The following is a 21,699-nucleotide window of genomic DNA, read 5'->3' as shown; positions in this document are numbered from 1 at the left end:
CCTACGGGTGGCTTAGCAGTGAGGCCGCTAAGTATGTGCTCCGTTAAGCGGTGCACCTGTTGTACGCAGGAATGTGAGGCGCGGAAGCCAAACTGTTCGTTTATTAAGAGATTATTAGAAAAAACATAATCTCTTAATCGAGAAACAATTATACGTTCGTATAACTTACCCATGGTCTTTAAGAGACTGATGGGTCTGTAGCTTGTGGGGTCAGCCAGTTTCTTACCGGGCTTCGGGATGCCAATGACTTCTGCCTCTTTCCACGCGTCGGGAAAGATGCAGTGAGACATGGCCGCGTTGAAAATAGCAACTAAGAGGTATACTAGGGGGGCGGGCAGGGCGCGTAGGACTCTATTAGAGATACGGTCCGGGCCGGGGGCTTTGTTGGGACGGAAACCTTTGATTATCGTTCGCACCTCGTCGACGTTGGTCGGGTCTAGGGTTGTGGTCGGAGGGAGGGCGGCTCTACATTCGACTTCGCTGTCCACCATGCGGAGGTGGGCAGAGTCTACTGGGAGGGTACTGGGGGAGCACTGTGCTTCTAGACTGTCGGCTAGACATTCGGCTTTGGCGTCGTCGTCAAACGCAAGCGTTTGATCGGGACGTAAAAGCGGTGGCGTGGACGCTACGGTGTCGGACTTAAAGGCTCTCGTCAACTTCCAATAGGCTTGGTGAGATGGCGAGATTTCTTTAAGTAGATCATCCCACTGATTGTTACGGAGTTCCGCGATACGAGCCTTGACAGCGCGCTGTAAGGAACGTAGGCGGGCTCTGTTTTCCTCGGTTGGATAAGCGTCGTAATCGCGAGTGGCTGCGTTCTTTGCCCTCAATAGCTCTCGCGCGTCGTCCGGCAACCTGAGACGGTGGTTAGCCATCGCAGGCACTTGCCTAGACGAGTCGCCAATGGCGACCGAGATGTGACTAGTGAGCGCATCGATCGCGTTAATAGTTTCGTGAGGCGAAACTATATCGTCGGGGATTGAGGACAGTTGTGGGCTCTGACAGTTCCCAAGTTTTACCTTGAGTTTGTCCCAGTCCACAACTGTCTTCATAGTGGGTGTAGACTCAGGAGAGCCTAGTTGGAGTACGACCGGGCGATGGTCAGAAGTGAGCGCGTGCATGGTTTCTATAGAGTGTAGGCGGAGGCCTATATTCTTTAGAATTGCCATGTCAAGAATGTCGGGCCGATGCTCGACATTGTAAGGATAGTGAGTGGGCGTCATAGGGACTAAGATATCAAAAATGAGTTCCTCAGAGAGTTCGCTTAGCATCATGCCGTTGGCAGTGGATGTTACGCAACCCCAATGAGTGTGTTTGCTATTAAAGTCGCCGCCAAGAATGACTGCACTATTCATAGCAAACAGGGCCTCAAAGTCGCTCCTTAAGGGAGTCTTGTTCGGGGAGAGGTAAACCGAGCCGATGAGGATGGGCTCGTGTCCAGTCATGGCTAGCCGACAAAGGGAGACTTCTAGGTTAGAGAGAGAAGGGGGATCGACTAAAGCACAGTGCAGAGAACGCTTATAATAAATAAGCGTGCCGCCGCCACGTGTGGGCCTATCGTGTCTAATGATATTGTAGTTCGCTATCCTAGGATTGCGAATAGAGGGTGTTAGGAGGGTCTCTTGAACCAGAAAGATGTCGACCTGGTGGTCGGTAAGGAACTGAGTAACCTCGTCCTTCTGCTGTCTAAGACCGTTAGCGTTGAAAAAAGCTAAGGTGATTGACCGGGGTTTGATCCTAGCGGTGGGATTAGCCATTACGGAGCGTGGAAAGAGGAGATAGCGTAGCAAAAGTCTACGTGTTCGGCGAGGATAGATAACCTATCCATGATGTTGCCTTCGCCATTAGTCGCGCGCAGTTTTGCGGCGATCACAAACATCTCGCCGACATTAATTTGGCCAAAGAAGTCTCTGACCAATTTAATGACAGCCGCAGGTGAATGTGTAGGCTGGGGCTTGGCCTGAGGGGCCGGGACTTTGTGGGCCGGTGCCTTAGGGGCAGAGGGACTAGGGTTAGGCGCCTGGTAGGTAGGTGCCTTTGGCGTAGCCTTAGGGGCTGGGTGGGGTTGAGGAGCCTGCTGGGGCGCGGGTGGGGCCACAGCTGTCTGGGCGGGTGCGGGAGTAAGGCTGGCAGCCTGGGTGTAGGCCAGAGGCCTAGCCCAAGCATTGGGCCTGTTGGGGCGGAGGCTAGGAGCCTCACTTGCTACCGCAAAGTTGCGAGTAGCATTGATCTGCCTGGGGGCAGAGGGGATGGGGGCACGCGGCTGAGTGCGTGGGGCCCGGGGACAACCGCGATAATTCGCAGGATGACCCTGGCTACCACACAGTATGCAGCTCGGTGGTTCGGTGGCTGTGGCCTTGTCACGGACACAGTCGGCTGTGCCGTGATCGCCTAGGCACTTGACGCACCTAGGACGGGCGTGACAATTACGGGCAGCGTGTCCGTAATGTTGACAGCGGTGGCACTGGCCGGGAGCGCCGCGCTTTCGGGGTGGCTCAACTTTGAGCCCGGAGATAAAGCAAACCGTTTTCAGATTGAAAATCGATTTCGCTTCGTTGGAATAGTCCAAGACTACTTGGACAAGGTCAAATGGCTCGCGTGTACGAGTCCTGTACAGCCGATGAACCTGTTTGACGGGGAAATTTTGGGCCTTGAGGTCGGCCAAGATGGAGGCGGAGTCTAGCTCCTTGGGAAGGCCACGGATAACAACCCGCAGCTCCCTTTCCTCCTCGCGAGGGAAGGTATGATAACCGATACGGTTTTCATCGAGGAAACGAGTTAGGGCTCGGTGCTCGTCCGAGGTGGACAAGGACACCTTAATGCCTACGTTGCACGACTTAGCGTGCGAGAAATTGATGTGGCGCTCCTTGAGCGCGCCGGAAATCTTGTTCCAGGACGCCTTGTCCTGGACAAAGACTGGGGGGACTCTGGCAGTCCGCCCGGTGCTCGACTGCGAGCCGGAGGGCTGGGAAGATTGCGAGGGCTGAGAGAGGCCCGAGTTGGCCTTCAGCGCCTTCGCAGGGGGGGAAGGAGGGGGAGAGGCCGCGGATTTGCGGGTCCTCTTCGGACGACTGACGGTGGTGAAGCCACCGTCATCGGCGTCTGAGACAGAGTCACATTCCATGTCCCTACTGGGGGCATGGGATTGGTGATCTATCACAATAGAGTGCTCGTTCGTGAGCGGGATTGGTAGAGGGGCCGAGTTCGGATCGCACATGGCGTCCTCGGGACATGAAGGGGAAGCAGGCTCCTCATACACAGAGCTTGCGAGGGTCTTTGCCCGTATGTGGGCTTTAAACCCGGAGAGGACCTCCGGGTGAGTGGCCCGGAGGAACTTTAAGAGTTCCTCCGTGTCCATGGCATGGAGTTGAGTTTCGCGACGCGTGAATCTACGCCGGTTCGCAAGTCGCAACCACCGAGAAGAGCCGGCAAGAAACTCGGTGGTTATAGCGGTGTGTAAGTCCCGCACAGTCGGTGTAAACCGTGCGGGGTGAGTGGGAAAAGTGTGCCCTAACCAATGTAACTACGCCGCAACCGCAGACCGACGTTCGCGATCGGGCCGTATCGAGCGCATAAGGCGCCCGATCAGTGGCGAACCCAACTAGAGGGTTGCCCACCGCGGTGTTGGACCAAAGTCCAGCCTACGGCGGGCTCACTCTAGTGGGCCCGATCGAGGGGACTACGGACGCGGCCTGAGGGCGCCACGGTAGGCTCGGACCTCGGCTCAGGCCGTGTCCGGGGGACGGATAGGGGAGAACCGGCCCGGTACATGTCTGTACCGTCCGAAATGGAAAGCAGGGCCTCGTACTCGCCGGCGAGTACGGTGTAACGAGCTACTGTGTTGTGGAGTAGTTGGCGTGCTTAAGGCAGTGATGTCTGTGTTCAGAAATTCGGTAATAGGATCGTCCGGGTCGTCTAGGACATGCCTAGGTCGTCGGTATTGGGCAGCGACATCTTTCTGGGGTGTATACGTGGCGGCGCTAACGATAAGAGGGTTCTTGTGGTTGATCGCTTTATCAAAGTAGCGGCGAGAGGCTTCTTTCATAAAGTGATCAATCGATGGGATCTCGAAATCTCTATGGAGATTCGTATTACGCACGAACCACGGGGCGTCCGCGGCTCGGCGTAAGAATTTGTTTTGGAGGGTCTGGAATTTCTTAAGGTCTGTGCAGGAAGTGTGAGCAAACACCGGACTGGCGTAAGTCAACACTGGACGGATGCAGGTTTTGTAAATTGTCAACTTATTTCTAAGTGACAATTTACTTTTCCTTCCAACTAGGTGGTAGAGTCGGTGGATGTAGTGGTTCGCACGGCTCAAGACGCGTCTGAGGTGCGGAGCGAACGATAATCTCTGGTCGAGAGTGACACCTAAGTACTTGGCCTCACTTTTCCAAGGAATAGTTTGGTCAAATAAGGTGAGATGGGTGGGGACATTAGGACGAGTGCGAACCGGAGGACGTTTCGCAGACAAAGCCCTAGAAAAGTACACTGCTGCACTTTTTTCGGGATTTACCTCGATACGCCACTTCCTGAACCATTCGCCTAATTGTGTGACTGCGCGTTGGAGCGCCAAGATGACGTAATTCCGATTACGTCCGGACTTGTAGAGTGCGGTGTCGTCCGCAAAGAGGGCTAAATCCGTATTCGGATATTTGGGGATGTCATTGACGTACAATGAAAAGAGGATGGGCGAGAGCACGGAGCCCTGGGGGACTCCGGCTCTTATGGGGCGGGGGGAGGAGAGGGAGCCATCTACTCGGTAACGAAAGGTGCGATTCGATAAAAAGTCACGTAAGATGTGCACGAGACTGTCCGGCACACCGAGTTCGTAAAGCTTGTAAATCAAGCCATTGTGCCAGACTTTATCGAATGCCTTCGCTACGTCGAAGAATAGCACTCCTGTCCCTACGGGTGGCTTAGCAGTGAGGCCGCTAAGTATGTGCTCCGTTAAGCGGTGCACCTGTTGTACGCAGGAATGTGAGGCGCGGAAGCCAAACTGTTCGTTTATTAAGAGATTATTAGAAAAAACATAATCTCTTAATCGAGAGACAATTATACGTTCGTATAACTTACCCATGGTCTTTAAGAGACTGATGGGTCTGTAGCTTGTGGGGTCAGCCAGTTTCTTACCGGGCTTCGGGATGCCAATGACTTCTGCCTCTTTCCACGCGTCGGGAAAGATGCAGTGAGACATAGCCGCGTTGAAAATAGCAACCAAGAGGTATACAAGGGGGGCGGGCAGGGCGCGTAAGACTCTATTAGAGATACGGTCCGGGCCGGGGGCTTTGTTGGGACGGAAACCTTTGATTATCGTTCGCACCTCGTCGACGTTGGTCGGGTCTAGGGTTGTGGTCGGAGGGAGGGCGGCTCTACGTTCGACTTCGCTGTCCACCATGCGGAGGTGAGCAGAGTCTACTGGGAGGGTACTGGGGGAGCACTGTGCTTCTAGACTGTCGGCTAGACATTCGGCTTTGGCGTCGTCGTCAAACGCAAGCGTTTGATCGGGACGTAAAAGCGGTGGCGTGGACGCTACGGTGTCAGACTTAAAGGCTCTCGTCAACTTCCAATAGGCTTGGTGAGATGGCGAGATTTCTTTAAGTAGATCATCCCACTGATTGTTACGGAGTTCCGCGATACGAGCCTTGACAGCGCGCTGTAAGGAACGTAGGCGGACTCTGTTTTCCTCGGTTGGATAAGCGTCATAATCGCGAGTGGCTGCGTTCTTTGCCCTCAATAGTTCTCGCACGTCGTCCGGCAACCTGAGATGGTGGTTAGCCATCGCAGGCACTTGCCTAGACGAGTCGCCGATGGCGACCGAGATGTGACTAGTGAGCGCATCGATCGCGTGAATAGTTTCGTGAGGCGAAACTATATCGTCGGGGATTGAGGACAGTTGTGGGCTCTGACAGTTCCCAAGTTTTACCTTGAGTTTGTCCCAGTCCACAATTGTCTTCATAGTGGGTGTAGACTCAGGAGAGCCTAGTTGTAGTACGACCGGGCGATGGTCAGAAGTGAGCGCGTGCATGGTTTCTATAGAGTGTAGGCGGAGGCCTATATTCTTTAGAATTGCCATGTCCAGAATGTCGGGCCGATGCTCGACATTGTAAGGATAGTGAGTGGGCGTCATAGGGACTAAGATGTCAAAGATGAGTTCCTCAGAGAGTTCGCTTAACATGTTGCCATTGGCAGTGGATGTTACGCAACCCCAATGAGTGTGTTTGCTATTAAAGTCGCCGCCAAGAATGACTGCACTATTCATAGCAAAGAGGGCCTGAAAGTCGCTCCTTAAGGGAGTCTTGTTCGGGGAGAGGTAAACCGAGCCGATGAGGATGGGCTCGTGTCCAGTCATGGCTAGCCGACAGAGTGAGACTTCTAGGTTAGAGAGAGAAGGGGGATCGACTAAAGCACAGTGCAGAGAACGCTTATAATAAATAAGCGTGCCGCCGCCACGTGTGGGCCTATCGTGTCTAATGATATTGTAGTTCGCTATCCTAGGATTGCGAATAGAGGGTGTTAGGAGGGTCTCTTGAACCAGAAAGATGTCGACCTGGTGGTCGGTAAGGAACTGAGTAACCTCGTCCTTCTGCTGTCTAAGACCGTTAGCGTTGAAAAATGCTAAGGTGATTGACCGGGGTTTGATCCTAGCGGTGGGATTAGCCATTACGGAGCGTGGAAAGAAGAGATAGCGTAGCAAAAGTCTACGTGTTCGGCGAGGATAGATAACCTATCCATGATGTTGCCTTCGCCATTAGTCGCGCGCAGTTTTGCGGCGATCACAAACATCTCGCCGACATTAATTTGGCCAAAGAAGTCTCTGACCAGTTTAATGTCAGCCGCAGGTGAGTGTGACGGCTGGGGCTTGGCCTGAGGGGCCGGGACTTTGTGGGCCGGTGCCTTAGGGGCAGGGGGACTAGGGTTAGGCGCCTGTTGGGTAGGTGCCTTTGGCGTAGCCTTAGGGGCTGGGTGGGGTTGAGGAGCCTGCTGGGGCGCGGGTGGGGCCACAGCTGTTTGGGCGGGTGCGGGAGTAAGGCTGGCAGCCTGGGTGTAGGCCAGAGGCCTAGCCCAAGCATTGGGCCTGTTGGGGCGGAGGCTAGGAGCCTCATTTGCTACCGCAAAGTTGCGAGTAGCATTGATCTGCCTGGGGACAGAGGGGATGGGGGCACGCGGCTGAGTGCGTGGGGCCCGGGGACAACCGCGATAATTCGCAGGATGACCCTGGCTACCACACAGTATGCAGCTCGGTGGTTCGGTGGCTGTGGCCTTGTCACGGGCACAGTCGGCTGTGCCGTGATCGCCTAGGCACTTAACGCACCTAGGACGGGCGTGACAATTACGGGCAGCGTGCCCGTAATGTTGACAGCGGTGGCACTGGCCGGGAGCGCCGCGCTTACGGGGTGGCTCGACTTTGAGCCCGGAGATAAAGCAAACCGATTTCAAATTGAAAATCGATTTCGCTTCATCGGAATAGTCCAAGACTACTTGGACAAGGTCAAATGGTTCACGAGTACGAGTCCTGTACAGACGATGAACCTGTTTGACAGGGAAGTTTTGGGCCTTGAGGTCGGCCAAGATGGAGGCGGAGTCTAGCTCCTTGGGAAGGCCACGGATAACAACCCGCAGCTCCCTTTCCTCCTCGCGGGGGAAAGTATGATAACCGATACGGTTTTCATCAAGGAAACGTGTTAGGGCTCGGTGCTCGTCCGAGGTGGACAAAGACACCTTAATGCCTACATTGCACGACTTAGCGTGCGAGAAGTTGATGTGGCGCTCCTTGAGCGCGCCGGAAATCTTGTTCCAGGACGCCTTGTCCTGGACAAAGACTGGGGGGACTCTGGCAGTCCGCCCGGTGCTCGACTGCGAGCCGGAGGGTTGGGAGGATTGCGAGGGCTGAGAGAGGCCCGAGTTGGCCTTCAGCGCCTTCGCAGGGGGGGAAGGAGGGGGAGAGGCCGCGGATTTGCGGGTCCTCTTTGAACGACTGACGGTAGTGAAGCCACTGTCATCGGCGTCCGAGACATAGTCACATTCCATGTCCCTACTGGGAGCATGGGATTGGTGCTCTATGGTAAGAGAGTGCTCGTTAGTGAGCGGAATTGGTAGCGGGGCCGAGTTAGGATCGCACATGGCGTCCTCGGGACATGATGGGGAAGCAGGCTCCTCATGGATGGAGCTTGCGAGGGACTTTGCCCGTATGTGGGCTTTAAACCCGGAGAGGACCTCCGGGTGAGTGGCCCGGAGGAACTTTAAGAGTTCCTCCGTGTCCATGGCATGGAGTTGAGTTTCGCGACGCGTGAATCTACGCCGGTTCGCAAGTCGCAACCACCGAGAAGAGCCGGCAAGAAACTCGGTGGTTATAGCGGTGTGTAAGTCCCGCACAGTCGGTGTAAACCGTGCGGGGTGAGTGGGAAAAGTGTGCCCTAACCAATGTAACTACGCCGCAACGTAGCAACGCCGCGACGTAGGGTGAGTACCTACTCCTAGCAGTCCTTCAGGAGGGCCCCGGTCGCAAAAACAACCAGGGATACGCTCCTTCAGGGATGGAAAGTAGGGAGGGGTAGGGGGGGTCACGCCCGGCAGTGAAAAGACTGTGAAACCGAGTGTCTCAAGGGCGAGGAGGAACGCCTCACCCTCTCAAACGTGCCTTCCAGGAGGCCAAGGTTCACAGCCTAATATACCGGCGGCGGCAGGAAATTTCAGCGCCTTGAAAAAGGCACTGTCGGTCGCTCCCAATCGAACCGAACCGCCTTTAAAAAGGCGTTTAACTACGCTTGTTCGTTATCACCGTTAGGTATCCCAAGCGCAGCCGCGGGCAAGCCACGTAATTGTGACAAAACACCACAGAAACAAGACTCGCAGAGCGAGGGCGATAAGCTCGAGGAACTCGGAGCGCAGCGCATGCGAGCGGGCGGGCGAGGCGGAGCGCACGTCCGTACCGTGCGAGCGATGCGAAGCGAATGCTGGAGAATGCCACGACGGTCGTACTCGTTCTTTTATACAGCCATCCCCACCCAAACCGGCTAGCAGGTAGCGCCCGACCTGTCTCGGTACGGTCAATACAACTCCTTTTACTTACTGCAAACTATTTTATAACATAACTAGACATTTACAATAAATCAAATTATAATTTATTACATTTAAAATTAATGTTGTTATTATTATTTGGTTTTATTAAAATGATTACTAATTAATTACATGACAATCAATATTCTACGACATATCAATTTTTAAATGTCTTAGCTCTAGAACAGTGGATTCGTATCGAGTTCACCCCTCTGTTCTCTCCTGATGAGGGGAGATATTTTAAAAAACCATTTAGGTATTAGTGAATGCTTCCATTAATAAAATACGCCTTTAAATCTAAACTCGGGTACGTATTAGACTGTGATGTTAAAGATTAAAAATCAAATCAAATTATGAATAAAATATGTATTAATAAATAGGTGCAGGTACATAAGTGACAGTAAACAATTAGATTATCCCCCCGTCGCGGCCGCAACAGTAATCATGGAGTGACCGCGCTCGTCACGTCACGTCACGCGCACCCGCCGAAAGCCGCGGTGACGGCGCGTCATTTCCCGGCTTTATTTATTATTAAATACCACCTCTAACTAGACGTAAGGTTTCACTAACATCATCCATTTAATTGTAAATTAATCTTCTCTTACACTATCTTGTGGACCTAGTTGTGTTAAGGACTCTACACGGCTGCTGCTTTATTAAAAAACAATCACAACGACGACTCATTGACATGTCAAAAGTCCAAAAGTCTCTTAACGGAGGGTTGGCGGGTTTGGTGTGTAGACTGCAATATACTTTAAAAAGTTTCAATATTATTTTAAAAAGTTTTTAAGCTGTAAATCGTTTACAGTATCAGTGTTGACCTGAAAATAGAATTTACAGTAAAGTTTAGTTTTTTTCGTGTAATACAATAACAAGGGGCGAATATTATATGATAGTAGACGTAATATAATAGAGCAGACGTTCAGAATGCTCGGAGAAGCGTAGTGACGGGGCGAAGCGAAACGTTCCTATTAGTTTTCGCCACATTGAGCACGCTGCGGGATCCAACTTATTAGGCGATGTGATCATGCGAATAATACTTGTTTCATACGTTTTATTGCGTCAGAGTATTGGTCTCTAGCGATACGATTCGAACGATTCCAAAATTAATATATTTTCAAGAGGAATCCCTTTCAGTGCCGTATTTCGAGTGGCTGTAATCGTCTCTAGCAAAATTATTAGAACTTTGCGAGCTTTTGAATCTACGCAGTATTACAAAAGTTAGGTTAGCAATATCAGTTTCCAATCAGAACACTGTTCGATGACTGAAGTGGCTTTGGCCTATAAAGACCTTGGTTTAATTTCTGGATTGGTTTCGGGGATACCGTAGGTAGCAAACTCGTTTTAGTCTAGGTGTACTGAGAAAAAAATAAAACAAATAGAAGACGTTACTATTTATAACAGCACCATTGTCCTTGTTTCAAATAACCCAATCTCGAAAGTGAATTCATAAAACTGAAATATTTTCTACCTAACACGGCTTCCTAAAGGATCAAATGCTCTCCAACGCTGACACGTCAAAGATTTGTCTGAAGCGAATGTTTGGCAAACAACACGACTATTACGCAAAATTATTTGAAAATATTGTACAAAGGACATGAACCCAAATACACAACAGTTGGTCTCATATTTCGGCAGCGTCGCGCTCTGATTATGTAGATTCCTTTACAGAGGAGATTTTACGCAAACATACGAATGAAGATCGAATCAGATATGCATAGGATCAGTATCTTATTCTTAGGAAAATATGGCAGCGTACATTCCATAAATATACTTAAGGGTGCCATGTTTTGGTGAATAGCCGCTTTTTTGCTGTAGGCTTCCTGATAGAAAACAGTGTTTGTCAAATAAAAAATATTCCAGAATATACATATTAGGATAAAGGACGTTGAATATGATAGCTTTAACAGCCCTACCTAATTAGTTACAGCCTGTGCTGAAGAGCTTAACGTCTTATTGATATTAGTATTGCTGCTCACGAATGGCGTTGCTATGATTACCCCAATATTAGCGATTACGTAATTTCTTTTACATAAGTAATGAATGAGAAAACCTACTAAGTTCTCATTGTAAGATATTTTCTGAAAGTGAACTAAACCAATGTGAAAGTAGATAATTACAAAAAAGTATCTACTGACATACTGGGTTACATAACGTAATACATATTGCAATCGCTTTTTCAAGACTTATTTAGGTAAAATAGATAGAGAAAACACTTATTGCAAACCACATAAAACAAAAAAGGAAAAACTCAAAAGAGAAGGAGGTCTTCTATATTACATTATGAGAGGGCATCGATTTAAAAAAATACCCAGTATAAATACAATAAATCAAAACAGTTGAATGTTTACTGTCGTTCGGTGGCTGCGGCCACGGTCGCAGTCTCGATCCAATCGAGTAAAGTGCGGGATCGAAGTCTTCAGAGTTGTTTAGCTGAAACGTTTTGGTTGTTGTCAGAGCACCTGTATCGGTCACCGCCATATTGAGTGGCTCGATCCCCTCAGGAATCGTGACACTATATCTTGAATTAAAAGAAAAGTCGAGGAAAGTTCTCTCAGTAAAAGCTGAAATGAATGATGGTGGTGTTTTAACTAAACAAATAATGAATGAGATGATGAAGTTAGAGTTAGATAGACCCCGTAAAATAGGTTTGTTTTTTCTTTTAGATTGGGCTGTAATCAGTCTAGTGCCAGAATTTATAAGCCATCATTGACATGCCACGATGTTCTTCCTTTTCCCAAGCCTTCAATGTAAAGTAAGTAAGTGGGTAATTATGAAGAAACGCAAAGTAATTTTTCACTTTGTGAATCACCAATTTGAAATGAAATCAGTTTAACATCTCCGGGTCGAAGGAGACAAACTGCTAAATTTCTAGACTACAGAAATAACACTTCCAGACTAAACACTAAAATTATCAAAAACAATCCGTATACCCGCTTAAAGTTAACACTAATATATTTCAGGGCAAACACAGCCTCATACCTACTTATGCCGGGTCGTTCGCTATTAGTTACTCGAAGAGAAACAAAAGTTAAACTCTAATGTGTTCGCAAGTAACTAATGGGTAGTAAGTTTCCACGTAGGTACTTAAGCGGCCAATTCTTGAGTCGGACTACTTTGTGAGCACACATTAACGGCGCTGGATGCTCCCTGGCTAAATCTCAACTATCTACTTAACTGACTGTCAGAATGAACTCGCGAACGAATTGAATAAGTCCCGCATTGCTCCCTACGAGCTCTCCCCAACCGAAATTCGGTTCAATTACACTGTAATTTGGCGAATTGAAACAGCTTCTTATCAGATTCTGTCGTCATTATGCTGGGATTTTTGATATGTGGTTTCTGCAGTCAAATATAACGTGTAACCTATTACATAACATGTAGTTTATTATGTTGATGACATAGTACTTTTATTAAGGTTTATCATACAGTTGCGTATACGGTCGCGCTGTATGTGGATCATTTCAATTTAAGAAGCGTCGAATTTTTAGCTTAATAAAATAGCCTTAACTGAACACTAACTAGTATTTTCAGCTAACGCTGATGAAAATACTTAGACTGGGTTGCACCATCTTACTTTAACTTTGACGAACATCAAAAATCTGTCAAACTCCATACAAAAAACACCGGTTATCGTTATAGTTACGGTCAAAGTTAGGTGGTGCAACTCAGCCTTAGATGTTATATTGGCACAAAACGTAAAGGTGGGATAAATAAAACCATTCCTTTGAAGTTAAACCCACTGTAATTTAGCGAATTGACTCGGCATTTTGTCAGCTACTGCGTGTGATTTGTTTACTGTAATTATCCTTTAGCAAATTCGTTTACCTTTAAAGCTTGAACACGAGTAAAATGTGTTTCAATTGTGTTTTTCTGTGAACAGTTTTAACGTGATGCTATTTAGATTCTGTTGAACGATACGGTGTCAACGTACTCGTTAAAGGTACATATTTTATATGATTTATCGTTCGTATATAAATTGATAACTCAACGGGGGTATCTAAAAATTAACTAACAAAAACAACCGTTTGCATTTTCAACAGGAGAGCACTAAGAAGTCTTATCGCAACGAAACCGGGTTATTATGTTAATAAGTTATTAATTTTTCAACGTTGCACAGAACTTTCCAATAAACCTTTTCTAGCTGTTTGCAAAGTAAGCTAACTTAATTTGGCTTGTTTCTACAGACACTTCCAAGTTCTCGGGATAAAATTGTTTTTTCACAAGAAGGAACATCAAAAAGTAGGTTAGCACTAGATGTTTTAGGTAGCGTTATTTTAGATTACTTAAGGTAAATGTTTTTCTAGGAAATGGGGAGATAAGTGTTCAAAGTTACTTACTTATGGATGTGTATGAGTATATTCGTACATGCTATGATTTTCTTTACGGCTTATTAAAGTGTAAGAAAGTTAGGTAAGTACAAGTAGTCGACTTCATCAAACTGTGTTACTGTTCGCGAGGACCTGGAACTTATAGTATGAGTTACGTGTAAATAATTTACTATGCACCTATGCTTCGTTATAATATGCCTACGTAGGTCAAGACATGTAGTAATGGCGTTTTAGTCCCATTGGTTATTTCTGTGAGACACTTGATTGGAGAAATATAATAGCGATTCTATTTAAGTATAACATTTTTTAAAAATAACAGCGCACTTGTCAACACTACAACCTACTAATAAGTATAGCTCAAATAATCGAATTTCCTTTTGCCTTTCTGTCCAAATTTTCTTTTGTATGTCGTCTCACATTCGAATCTCCAAACAAATTAAATTCACGAAAATTTTCGATGTAAATTGCACGAAAGTGAATCAATTCCGAGCAGCGCATTGAAGTTACTGCTCAGTCATTCAACCTCGCTTTCCGTCAATAATGGAAAAAAATAATAGCGTATAAAATTTCGTTTATTACACCGAACCGCGTTCACTCTGTTGCGGGCGTTGCAGTAACGCACCATAAATGGTTTATTACGTTCGTGAGGAAGCGGAGCTTAGCGGAGAGCGTGGAGCGGAGCGCAAGCGGGTAATGAAAAGTGAATGAATATGTCAGAAAATTCATGAAAACGTTATATTATGTACTAAAAATTTGTTTTCATGCTGTATGGGCTGGTTTTGGTGCTTTTTGATGTCAAAATAACAGCCAGAATACACATAAAAGTCAATATCAGTAGCTAATATTACCAATATTACGAAACAAGTATGAATACAAAATTGATTCAGTTACTATCTGCAAAAATTATAATAAAAATAAACTTTTTTAAAAACAAGCTTTTATTCTGAATTTCGAAAGTTTGTATCGCGCATGGAATTTATTCCTCTTTTTCTCTGTTTGCGCTACAAGCTTTCGAAATTCAGAATAAAAGCTTGTTTTTAAAAAAGTTTATTTTTATTATAATTTTATTTTACACTTTTTAGTTATATCTTAATCTCAGGACCCTGGACGTTATCTAACACTAAAGTGCTCGAAAAGACAAATCCAACGAACCCAAACTCGATGAGTTTCCGCCGTTTTGTTTAGGAGTTCCTATGGCCACCTCCCGACTCCATCATCAGACCAGCTCAATGGTACCATAATATTGCATTGTCATCGTACTTACATAAGTATACCAAATTTCAGCTCAATCGGTTGAGGAGAACTGATCTTAAATTCAGTTGCAAGATTTGTCCCACACATACTAACAAGTGAAGTCAATATAAAGCTTGTAAAAAGGTCCAAGTCTCTAACGATTTATTATTAAAAAGGTCGCGATTGAAGATTATTTTTAGAATAATACACTTAAAAACGCAGAGCCCATCTCGCGCTGCAAGTTTCTCAGCGGTTACGCAGACAAAAACGTATACGAAAACTACCATAATGCCCCGCTAATCGCTCCGCTCAACGCTCCGCGCGTTGAAGCCCACGGCCTTACCTAACGTTGTCAATTCCGTCCAAGGTTCATTTCCGTGAATTACTGACCAATGAAACGTCTCCGCTAACTCACCCTTCGTAATAATATAGGACACCGCGGTGTCGTCATAAAAATATGTTTAATGATCTCATAAACATTCGATATGTTCACGGCGGTGCGCTGAAAGCCTGCTCTTACTCTAAGTGTGCGTTATGTGTATCTATAAATCTGGGAGTGTTCCATTTATTACGGCTCTATCGATACCGGCATTACTGTCGAGTTAAATATTTATAACGATATCAGACTTTATAATCATTGGATGTGGAGACGGTCGCGAGGACTTAGGTCGGTAAAGTGCGCACTGTAATTCTCTAGGTAGAAGTTTCTAGCTTTATTTGAACATGTTCGAAGCTGTATGTGTTGACTACATCTGAACTGTTTGTTATTAGATTTATTTAAAACCGAATCCTTTTGAAATTGAAGTTTATTTGAACAGCCTTCGGGTATGAATACTGATCTGTAGTATAGGGTTTGAAACCTGTCCCTAGATACAGTAGTTAGGTAGGTAGGTAGTAGCCCTCATCGAATATTAGGTACCTAGTTAGAATTTTAGTAAATGGTATCGCTACCTTTATTTTCTAAAATATCAAAACAGCCTTTGAAGTTAAATTAATCTTAAGCTTCTCAATGCTGAACTATTATTTTTTATTCTGACTTCCACGAGGCTCGAACATAATACGTTGGAAGTTCCACAAAGGTAGATTTCCCAGTGAATTGTCTCGAAATTTCCCAAGCCCTAAGCCGCCCTCCCTTCGTCTCCACGCTATTAACCGCAAGTTTCGTTATTAGCAACTGTATTGGAAAGTTATAAGAGAATCACCTTCATTTAAGTTAAGATTAAATTCTTACGGTCTTATTCATAATCATTTTTCACATTTTATCAAATGCTTATTAGAGGTTTATAAAACGTTTGATAAAAATTGTTATTCATAATCGTCATTTAGCGCTAAAATCCTCTTATAACTGTGTGATAAGTTATCGAGAGCTCGGGCCTTGTTTAAAGCTCTAATAAACCTATTTTAACCTAACTTTTATAAATGTCATTTCATATGAATGTCACTTCGTTGGTTTATTTATTCAAAATATCCTTGCTGTGATCCTTGCTTGTGAAAATGAATGCTATAAATGCAATTGTGCATTTAGCCAATAATGCCGACCCAGCGCGACGTAGAAAGCTCTACCGCCAACGAAGCAACCCATTCGATTTGCGGGACCTAAATTTTAAAATAAAATATAGGTTCAATAAGGACACAGTGCGCACCATCATAGATTTGGTGGAAGATGATCTGGTTCAGAGCGCTAGAGGTGGTGGCACGTGTCCTGAACTGCAAGTTTTAGTGGCCATAAGATGTTGGGGACGTCGTGAGGTAAGCACAAAAAAGTGTTTTATTTTATCCCTTTGTCGTGGCTGCTATAATTATTTTCATACATTTTCAGGTACAAGATGATGCTGGTGACCTCCATGGCCTAAGTCAGCCGACAGTGAGCCGGATATGCGCCAGAGTCGCGCATGCAATCGCGAATAAGGCAAATTCCTTCATCAAAATGCCTATCACTATAGGAGAGCAGGAAAGAATTAGTGCCAAATTTAGAGCAATTAAAAATTTTCCTGGGGTGATAGGAGCCATAGATTGCACCCACATTAAAATTAAAAAAACCGGAGGTGACATGGCCCAGTACTATATTAATAGAAAAGGCTATTATTCCCTGAATGTTCAGGTAAAATATATTTTGATTTTATACAGTTTACAACAGAGAAAGATTTGTTTTAATAATGTCTATAATTTTTACTTTGTATGATCTAAATTTTAGCAACATTCAACACTATATTATTGGATGGATTACCTACAGGATACTGTTTTTTTTATTTTAGGTTGTCTGTGATGCTGACCTCAAAATAATGGATATAGTGGCTAGATGGCGAGGCAGTACACATGACAGTCGAATTTTTATGGAGAGCAATATAAAACAACGATTTGAGGATAGGCAGTTTAGAGGACGCCTTATTGGCGATTCGGGCTACCCTCTTCTGCCATATCTATTTACACCTATTTTAAGGCCTAGTCGTCCAGAAGAAGAAGCATACAATAATGCTCACATCTCAACTAGGAACACTGTTGAAAGGTGTTTTGGGGTGTGGAAGCAGCGGTTCCAATGCCTACTCCATGGCTTACCAGTAAGCCTCCAAAATGGAAAAGCTGTGATCATAGCATTGGCTGTATTACATAATATAGCCATTGATATGAATGACACATTGTTAGGTAAATGTTATCAATTTGACTGTACATAAGGAATACAAATCTTTATGACAAAATGTTGACAAATTCATAATATTTTTCAGAACAACATATGGAGCAGGTCCCTGTAACTCCGCAACTTTCGACGGAGAACAGTGTTCACGACAACCGACCTTCATTGTTGAGGCGTAGGTCGCAGTTGATACTACAAAATTTTATAAATCAACATTTTTGAATGGTACTAAAATACATTTTGATAAATTCCAACGATTTACTTTTATGTAATGTCATTTGAGTTCATGAAAATGTTGTATTTTAATTTTTCAGATACTGTTCCTGGCATCTTAATGAAAATAAAAAGAATATTTGATTGAAAAATACCTGTATTTCAATTTTCAGTCCAATTTGTTACTATCACAAAAACAAAACCTGTAGTTCTCTTTAAAAAAGCAATTATTCTGCAAAAATTCAAAACAAATTACTTTATATCACTAATTTAAGTACAATTAGTTTCAACAAACTTACTTATTAAAAATCACAGTTCAATTCTTTAAAACAAAGAAATTGCTTAAGTATAAACGTTTCTATTCGGAGGTTATCAACCTTCTACATTTAAAACAAAATAACCATAATTTACACTATTATTATAAAGGCGAATGTTTGTGACTAGGCATATGTGTATTTACTTTATATCACTAATTTAAGTACAATTATTAAACTTACTTACTAAAAATCACAGTTCAATTCTTATAAACAAATAAATTGCTAAAACAGATAGATTATATAGTCTCGAATAACATATAGGCTTCTTTTTATCCTGGAAAAATGCACAGATCCTGTAGGTTACAGAAATAGTAGTCTACGCAGGCGGAGTCGTGGGCAACAGCTAGTTAATAGTAATCTCAAACTCTTATTAAGTTATGACTAGTAAACATATTCATAGCCGTCTAAATATATTGCAGAAACACAATCAAAATGCGGATTGGAACTGCATAAAATACAAATTAAAAACAAACAGAAGTAAGGGAGGAACTAACTTATTATTTAGAATCTGTTAGTACTTGAAAAACTTTAACATCAAAAGACTTATTATTCTTTATTAATGTGAGTGTAATATTTAAGTTTTTCCTGTAATAATTGATGCTCAAGATCCAAGTTTCTCCCTTTCTTCCGTTCGTTTTCCATTTGAACTTCATGCAGTTCAATCCGGCATTTTGATTCTGTTTCTGCAATTTCGGAAATCCTAACTTTGCTTAAATCAATTAAGCCTTCTTTGTTTAACAGTTTCCTTTTTTTTTTGATTGCTGGTGCTTTAAAATTAGGTTTTGCTTTATTTTCTTTTGCCTCTACTTTTTTATTTTCTTTATCTTCCAATATGCCTTTAGTAGTACAAGCATGTGTATCTTCTATTTCTTCATCAAGTACCACCAATTCATATTGGATTTCTTCATTATTTATCAATTCCTGATCTTGCGTATTTTGAGTTGATTCCTCCTCTTGAATGTTAATTAATTCACTTTTATTTGAGTCCGAGTCAAATCTGTTAACATCGACTACAAATTCATTGGGCAACCAAGATGCTATATCATCAGCCCTATCGTCAGGCACTGATAATGGTGGACCACCGCCAGTTTTAATTTGAGCCTGCCTAGCAATGGTCTTGTCTTTCTTCGCACTGATTTTTATGAGGCTCCATTGCGATTTTAACTGGGTAATGGAGCGGTTCATACCAGCGCACATTGAATTAAACCTGAAAAAGAAATGACAGGATTTTGAATTACAGGTAAAGGCAAAATTTTATATTGAAGGCAGAAATCAAAAGATGTACCAACGTTGTTTGTAAATCAGCCCAAGCCGCAACCTTCCGTTTATTCGTGTTAGTGTCTGTATTTTTATTTTCGATTGCATTTACTCTTTCTTTCACCAACTCTTTCAGCAAATACTGAAAAGCAAACACTAGGCGTCAAACATAAATAAAACCATGCTACAAAAATTAGTAGGCACTTTATCAGGCTAAAAATAAGTACTACCTTATCTTCCTCCAACCAGTTTTCTGATCGTTGCCTTTTAGGCGGTCTGTTCTCCTTCGTCATGGACATAATTAGTATCCGATGTAACTAGCCGGGTCGTCGTAAGAGCTTATTGCAGAGTACAGGGTAAGAGGTACAGAATCCAGAACATACAATCCCAAGTTTTATAAAAGTTTGATAAAACTTGGGAGTTGATCGAAAAAACCGAAAACTTTATTAAATTTTCGTGCCAAATGTCAATGTCAGTAAGTAAAACGTCACAGCTGCCAATTTTTTGTTTTTTTTTTCTGCGATTTGTCTATGATTTTACATGGTCCATCAAGTTAAATCACCAAAAAAGCTGTTTTCGTTCATTCTTTTTGTATAGTCTGTGGAAAGAAAATATTAAACTCTGTTTTAGCTATCAAAGGTTTATAAACGATTATGAATAACGTTTTTTATCAGAGGTTTATAAGAGTGTTTTAAGCCTATCAAACGTTTTAGCTAATGTAGGTTTTAAACCTATATTAGCATTTTATTATGAATAAGACCGTTAGTGTTACGCAATAATTCAGCATCATCAATCTCGTGTTTTGACTTTTATTGCAAGTAATTTAATGGCTTAATATTTATGGTGCACAAATTGTGCTCACACAAGAAGCGGTCGTGCTTCAACGATTACGTTGCACCAAAATTTCCTCTTTTATATTTTTTCTTAACAACTTTCCTGTTTCGTAAGTCAAACATGCCTTTTGTAGATCTATTATTATAATCATGTGAATAATAAAGTTTAATGTCCTTCCCGGAACTGTGTCCTCATAGGGTAAGAAAAGATGTTTTTCATTTATTCTAGAAACTCATATAAATAAATAATTAACTGTCCTTTCAAATCCATTAAGAAACAAAACGTACACAAATGTAGGTACATGTACAAATGCCCCACAAAATGCTTCTCCGTAAAGTGTCTTGCGCGAAGGGCCTTTATGAATACCATATGAGGAGGCCGCTTTTTTACGCACAAAATCGGCATGGAATCAAAGTCCACATGTCCGTTGCGGCCTACCTTAATTTTCCTCTTGCCCCACGCCCTGCATACCAAAGAAAGGACGGACATCAGCTTTGCCCCAAAGCACTACGGGATTTCCATACAAATTATACAAAAACTTCATTCCAACATCTCAGTTTTTATCGTAACAACGGTTAATCATGTTACAATATTAAATTTAATTTTGAGGAAGTACTTGCGGGAACAGTTTTCCGTAACGCTGTTGAGAAGCCGACAATGCCAGAGTAATTTTGCTTATTTCGGCTTAAATTACTTGATCTCGTTTACGGGCCTTTGAAGATTGTGCCAAGTTTTCGCAAACTTTGTGTCTAATTTATTATTTAGCGTCACTTTCTCGTGTTTATGTTGCGTAGGTTAATTGTGGAAAACATTTCTGAACTGCTTTTAATATTAGACACGACTTATTTTACAAGATAAATCAAAATGCATTCATTTTATTATTCGTGTAACTGAATATTTTTTATTTATTACTTAGATAAATTTTTTCTCACAATAAAGTAGCCCTGTTATTTTACTTTAATAAAAAATCAGTAATGTTGAAAATATTTTTAGAAGAATGTCTAAAAAATCTAGTTGCTTTAACAGTAGTTCCTTTTGTTTTACCGTATAAAAGGTCATCTAAAGCCAATAATATTTCAGCGTAGTACACGCTATTTTCCTCATCAGCACCATAATTACTTAGCGCGAACTAAATCAGCGAGAAACAATTTTGTTAGCAGCGTCGCGCTTCGCCGTCGCCGGATCCACTTTCATTCCGTCAGAACTTTGGAAACTTATCTTAGTTAGCGACGATCAATTTTCATTTACCGTCGATTATAAAATTTCTGAGATGAGATAGTGTAACGTAAGTTTTCCCATTTTAAATGCCCCGGCACAAATTCTCCCCGGATTACGGGTAAAGTAGGCTACCAGTCTCAAATGAAATAATAGGCCGCACGGTTGAAATGTCGGGTATATTACCCAAAATCTCGGGGATTTGAGATCTTTTTCTTAGAATCATTAGTTACTAGAAATGTATGAAAATAAATCTTTGAATAGGTACTTGTATGAAAATAATTTTCATTACCATAATTAACGTGGTACTAGGTTAAGGGTATTCTCGACATGAGCTCGTGTTTCTGATTAAACGTAATTCTTCTTTTATATGAACAACCATTACACTCATCAAAAGAGCTCGTTTATATGAAAATATGATACAGGTACGCAGGTAGGTAATGTAACCAACGTGTTACTAGGCACATTTGTAATCCTCTGAAGTAATTATATCGGATATTTCTGTACATAAGAAATCATGCCATATCACATACCCGTTTAATTAATCTAAGCCTGCTCAAACGCTTTCCCAATTACAATTCAGAGAAGTAAAAGCTAATAACAAAACATT

At 43.5% G+C, this 21,699-nt stretch overlaps 1 protein-coding gene across 1 annotated transcript; it reads left to right on the top strand.

The window, feature by feature from the left end:
• The first annotated feature begins 15,847 nt into the window (after positions 1–15,847).
• LOC135073597 (putative nuclease HARBI1) lies at positions 15,848–17,618 on the top strand. Its single transcript, XM_063967761.1, has 5 exons — positions 15,848–16,370; positions 16,441–16,722; positions 16,877–17,264; positions 17,345–17,478; positions 17,568–17,618. The coding sequence occupies exons 1-4, from the start codon at positions 16,116–16,118 to the stop codon at positions 17,473–17,475; spliced, it is 1,056 nt and encodes a 351-aa protein (XP_063823831.1). The 5' UTR covers positions 15,848–16,115; the 3' UTR covers positions 17,476–17,478; positions 17,568–17,618.
• The last annotated feature ends 4,081 nt before the right edge of the window (positions 17,619–21,699 follow it).

Source organism: Ostrinia nubilalis, chromosome 7 (genome assembly GCF_963855985.1).
Source record: "Ostrinia nubilalis chromosome 7, ilOstNubi1.1, whole genome shotgun sequence".
In the NCBI taxonomy this organism is placed as follows: domain Eukaryota; kingdom Metazoa; phylum Arthropoda; class Insecta; order Lepidoptera; family Crambidae; genus Ostrinia; species Ostrinia nubilalis.
This window is presented reverse-complemented; position numbering and strand designations above follow the sequence as displayed.